Source organism: Aegilops tauschii, chromosome 4, assembly GCF_002575655.3.
Source record: "Aegilops tauschii subsp. strangulata cultivar AL8/78 chromosome 4, Aet v6.0, whole genome shotgun sequence".
In the NCBI taxonomy this organism is placed as follows: Eukaryota; Viridiplantae; Streptophyta; class Magnoliopsida; order Poales; family Poaceae; genus Aegilops; species Aegilops tauschii.
Genome location: NC_053038.3, coordinates 519,247,244 through 519,253,272, shown reverse-complemented (window position 1 = coordinate 519,253,272; position 6,029 = coordinate 519,247,244). Strand labels below are relative to the sequence as shown.

Genomic DNA, 6,029 nt, shown 5'->3' with positions numbered 1-6,029 from the left:
TGCGTGACTGGATTTGCCATCGAAAAGCGTCAGGGCCGAAGTGCCACGTATCTGACGTGTGCACTTATCAGTTGGGTTTCGTTTTTGACTGGAAATTGAGGCCCTTTGTATTGCTTAATGGAAATTCGGTTACAATTTGCCACAAGGTTACTAACAAGAACCTGAGATCTCTTCTATGCAACACTCAGAGCTACCTAGATTAGTAGCATATTTAGTACATATATCTGCTGGAACATTAGCTTCCCTCATAACATGCCGAACCGGAAAAGAGGCAAAAATCAAAGATCTTTCCTTAATTTCTTCGAAGATAGACGCCACAATTGACCTCGAATTGTGACGCAAAGACCAGAGGTTAACAACCTTCAAACAATCTGTTTCCATCACCACATGCGAGAAGCCTCGGAGTTGAGCAAAGATAGTGCCTCCTCGCAACGCAAGAGCCTCGGAGTTGAGCTAGCCAATTGACCTCCTTGCGTTGATGCGCACGTACACAAGTTCCCAGTACCCACGAAGCAGGCACACAGCCTGGTGGGTGTGGGTCGTTTCTTCACGTACTACGTAGATGCGACATGCACGTACGAAACAATCAGCCGCCGTTTTGTTCGACCGAACACACACGTCGACGGAGACTTGTTCCTGTCCAAACCGGACTAGGACTCGTGGTTAATCCCAACAATATAGATCGACCTGCTAGACGCGTCTGAGAGGAAATTAAGCTGCTGCGTACGTATGCATGCCGACGCCATGGAAGTCGCCGGCGGCAAACGAAAGCGCGCGGCCTCCTCCGATGCAGGCGCAGGTGACGGCACGGACTGCCTGAGCAACCTTCCGGACTGCCTCCTCCACGGCATCCTCTCGCAGCTCCGGTCCCGGCAGGCCGTGCAGACGTGCGCCCTGTCGCGGCGGTGGCGCCAGCTCTGGCGCGCCGTCCCCTGCGTCGACATCGACGCCGCGGACTTCCTGGTCCAAGTCGATGGGAATCCCACGATTGTTGTCTCCGATCCATCGGATCACGAGACTGAGGCGGCGCTGGCCAGGCTGGAGGATTTCGCCGACAGTCTGCTGTCCCACCGCAGCCTCTCCGCCGCCTTCATGCCGGGGTCGGCGTTGGACACCCTGCGCCTGCGCATCCATCGCCAGGATACAGGAGGCCCACGCAGCAGCACCGGCACGGCGATGCTCAGCAGGTGGATTCGCCGCGGCCTGAGGCTGTCGCCGGCGGAGCTCGACGTGACCGTCGACGGCGGCCCGATCAAGCTACCCTCCCTCTTCTCCTCTGCTGGCGGCCGCCGCATCACCAAGCTCCGCCTTGACAACGTGCTCCTCCACAGGGACGCCGAGGGCCTCCTCGGCTCTGGCGGGCTCCCCGCCCTTGAGGACCTGGAGCTCAGTAACGTCGTCCTCCTGCCCGGGGTGTCGGTGATCGCGTCGGACACGCTCAGGACCCTCACCGTCGTCGACGCGTCCCGGCAAAGTGGACTAAGGCGCAGGAGCATCATCCGCATCGTCGCACCTCGCCTGGCATCGCTGAGGCTCGAGTTCCGGCTCGCCCGCCTCACCACGGTTAGTTTCACCGTAGACGAGGCATCATCCTCCTGTCTCGCCCACGCATCCCTCCGCGTACTGGACATCGGCGAGCCTCGGCAAGACGACGACGACCACGACGACGACAGCGACGGCGATGATTCTGGCGGCGACGAACTACAATGTCGCCGCGACCGAGCTTCTGCAGGCGGTGCTGGATGAGTCCTGCTACATCTTCCCCAACCTCACGAGCTTGGTCCTCCACGACTGCGACCTCGGAAACAGACTGCAAAGTCTCTGGCATTTTCTGCACAACACTCCTGCCCTCCGGTGCCTTGCTCTCAAAAGTTGTGAGGTACCGTTCGCTCCTTCCTACAAAATGCCTACAATATGCAAAGTCTCTGGCATTTTCCACATATGGAGTTAATATATCATAATATTGAATTGCGTCATTTTTTGTGAAAAGGAGGACAACCCCCGTTCACTGCATATATTGAATTCAGCCATGGTCAATAATGTAGGACTAACTAAATTTATCACTTATTCGCGCATGCAGTGGATAGACTATCCATATGGTTATTCGAAGAGGGGGCAAAAACAAGATTTGCAGACTGCGGCAATGCCCCCCAACCTCAAGTCGGTGCGAATCATTGACGGGGATGACAAGATGATGTCCACGGTGAAAAGGAAGCTATCCGCGGCTACCGTCACCGAATGAAAATTTTAAAAAGAAAAGATTTAATTAGCGTTTCTTTGTTGAGGGAATACGGCTCTTATATTATGGGACGAAGAGAGTAATATTTTATATCGTCATTGTGAGAGTTCATACATTAGCATTTTTTTAGACGATCATACATCCGCAATGAATGTTTTGATCCAATGTCATAAAGCCTAGAAAGCAATCCAGGTGGGCTCTATTTACATACGGTTGTCCAAATACATGGTACCTTGGAAAAATATTGGGAGGGCTGGATTCCAGGCAGGGCTTTGAAAAGCCCGACCTTCAACGAGTAGGCCCGAAGACCCTAAGCCCAAAAGCATGCATGGAAAGTTCCTCCATCCGCGCGTTTGATTGGAGAATGAAAAATGTTTAAATTAAGCTGGATGAAAACTCTCTGCCGGAAGCCGCTCTCCCTGTACACCATGTGTCGTTCTGGTCCCGCCCAACGCTCCAATCGCCTCCACCTTATCTTCTCCCACGAAGCATAACATCCACCCGACTCTTTGCCTTTCCCTTCTCTCGTTCGTCAAGCTGCAAACAGTGGCGAAGCCATGCATGAGCTGTGTAGTCAAATGACTACACAGTTTTTTCGCAATAACAACATACAATAAGTATATATTAAGAATAAAAAATCATAAATACATACATATGACTACACATGTTTGAATTGACTACACATGAATGAATTCCTGGCACCGCCACTGGCTGCAAAGGAAAAGCAAGCACCAACACCACACCGGAGGAGGGGATGCCCGTCGGCACGTCGCCTGATTCATCCTTGTGCCGCCGGGGTTGCAATAGAGCTCCGCTGTCGCTGTATTGAAGCGCCACCGGAGCTACATGGTACCTTCCGCCGTCGTCGTCACACGCTGCATCGCAACTTTCACCATGGTCGCCGCGTGCTGCGTCGCAACATCCGCCATCATCGCCGACGCTACGATGAGTGCGCCCGGGGCTGCAATGGAGGGTCATCGAAGCTCTGCTGCGGCTGCAATGGAGCACCGTCGAGGTCATTGGAGCTTCGCCACTGCTGCAATGGAGCACCATCGGAGTCGTTGGAGCTCCGCCACGGCTGCAATGGAGCACCGTCGGGGTCATTGGAGCTTCACCGATGCTGCAATGGAGCACAGGTGAAAGCAGATGGTGGGACGCAGCTGCTGCGGTGTTCGCGGATTGCGTGGATGCGGCGTCACTTATCGGGAAGGTCAAGTTTAAACATTGCCTTAGATCTTGTAATCAGGCAGCGCATGAGCTAGCCAGCTTTTGTTTCTGTAATAAGATCTCGAACTCCTGGAATGATGAGGCCCCGGCCTGTATTATTTCCAGTTTGGTGGATGATGTAACTTCTGTTGATTATTAATAAAGCTAGCCATGAAGGCCTTTCTTAAAAAAAAAGTCTTGTAAAAAGAACAAAAAAAACATACGGAGAGTCCTGCTGCTAGCCGACCAACACACCAGGTTATATATATGTAGGTACGCATCATCGTTTGCGTCGATCTGATCTGAAAGAAACAACATCGATCGATTGGATCATAATATGGCGTCGTGGTCCGACCTCCCGCTGGATCTCCTCGGCAGCGTCATCGCCTGTTTCGGCACTTTGCCTGTCAACCGTGTGCGCTTTGCCGCCGTCTGTCGATCGTGGCATGCCGCCGTGCGCCACCACGAGCGCCGTCGCCTGCCGTGGGTCATGTCATGGGACGACCGCGTCATGATCCCCTTCGACGGCTCCGAGTATAACCTCCTATGCTTCCCCGAAGACGGCGTCGGCGTCGTCGGCTCCACCGACTCCTGGCTCGCCGTCGGCCTCGGCACCAAGCAGGAGTTGGAGGAGGGGATCAAGTGCATCTACACCGGCTACGTCCTGCACAACCCCTTCTACGGCACGACCGTGCCGCTCACCGTGCTCAACGACGTCATCGTCAACATTGGGACCTGCTTGATCTACAAGTTCCTCATGCGCTCCACCATCGACGACTTCATCGCCGTCGTGACAAACAATGAGAACTACCCGATCATTGTGTTCCGGCAAGGGAGAGGAGCGTGGGTGCCGCGCCCATGCACGGCTCCCTACATCAACATCATTGACGTTGCGTTTTTGGGAGACACGCTCTACGCCATCACCAAGGGTGAGGACCTCATCCCCCTCAATCTTACATTGGATGGCGATGGCAAACCCCTAGTCACGATTGGCAAGCGTGTTATCAGGCAACCACCAGGTTATGATGCGTGGTACACTTCCGATGATGATGATGAAGACCATAATGATGATGAGAGAGATGAAGAAGATGGTGATGATGACAATGACGATCCAGAAGAGGAGGACGTACCTGACCATGATGGCAATATAGAGGACGAGGATGCGAACACACTTGACGAAGATACAGATATAGAGGAGGATGGGAACGAGGATGAGATAGCTCTCGACGACGGCGCACTCCGACAAGATGATGGCAGCCATCTTTCAAGTTTCTCCGGTGAATATGCACATGACGAAGAAACCGGTGACCTCATCTTGATTTCACGACACCTCATCGTGACAAGTGGGAAACTCCTGATGGTAAGGCGACATAAATACTACACTGTTCCCATATGTACTCGTCATGTGGAAATATTGGAGGCGGATGCAAGCACAGGCGCATGGGTCCCATTGCATGTTGGCGCCGGGTTAGGCGGCGGCCGAGCACTCTTCATTAGCATGAATTTCTCCAAGTCGGTTTCAGCACCTTCTGGAGAGGTCGAGGAGGATGTCATTTATGATATCGACACAGGCGAGGTATTCGATATGAAGGCTCAGACCTCCAAACAAAACATATTTTGCATACCTTCCCAGGGGATAACTTGGCTCTTCCCTCCAGAGCTGGTGTTATAACCTTTTATTTTTGTCGAAACATACCGAAGTGAGATCTAGCTTCAGGAGATGATACGAACCCACCAGTGAGGCAAATGATATAAGTTATAAATCATTTTTTTTACAAAAGCAATTTTGAAATGCCATGATCTGGTTGTTTGTGTTTTGTGTGTGTTTACTTAGCCATTATCCTTTTGTTTTTCTTATGTGCACTTTGCAAATAGCTTTGTGCATGCAAATAAGGAAGTTGGAAGTGATGTATTGCATGTCACAGAAACGATTGGTTTATCTGCAAAAAAAACTATTGGTTCACCGGGCCTTTCTCTTATGCGCCGTTGGATCGATCCCTGGACAGCCACGTTGGATCGGGTTAACGCGAGCAACGGCAGCGGTCGCTGTAGGGACGCAGCACTGCATGCTCGAAGACAGAGCCGCGCCACCCCGCCGGCGATGAAGCTACACTGCAGCTCCGGTGAAGTTTCATTGCAGCCGGCTTACGCCGGCGATGCTACACTGCATCGCCTACCCCGTTGCATCCCAGCTCAAGGCCACCAGCAAAGCTCCGTTGCAGCCGCCTACCCGGATGCATCGCAGCTCGGGCCCGCCGGTGAAGCTCCATTGTAGCACCGCCCCGCTGCATCACAGCTCCGGGCTCGTCGTGAAGCTCCAATGCAGCGCCGGTGAAGTTTCATTGCAGCCGTTGCCGTCACCGGCGAAGCTACACTGCATCGCCTACCCGCTGCTACATCGCAGCTCAAGGCCGCCGGGGTAGCTCCATTGTAGCACCGCCCGCTGCATCACGGCTCCGGGCTCGCCGGTGAAGCTCCGATGCAGTGCCGAGTTCTAGGACTCCGCACGGGCGCTGCATCGCACCACCAGAAGCCACCGACAAGCTCTTCGCTGCAGCACCGTCGCGCGCATGCGGCGCGACGC

At 53.5% G+C, this 6,029-nt stretch overlaps 1 protein-coding gene across 1 annotated transcript; it reads left to right on the top strand.

Moving 5' to 3' along the window:
* The first annotated feature begins 744 nt into the window (after window positions 1-744).
* On the top strand, window positions 745-1,746 carry LOC109776019 (MEIOTIC F-BOX protein MOF-like). Its single transcript, XM_020324778.1, has one exon. It carries the CDS (start codon window positions 745-747, stop codon window positions 1,744-1,746), a length of 1,002 nt encoding a protein of 333 aa, XP_020180367.1.
* The last annotated feature ends 4,283 nt before the right edge of the window (window positions 1,747-6,029 follow it).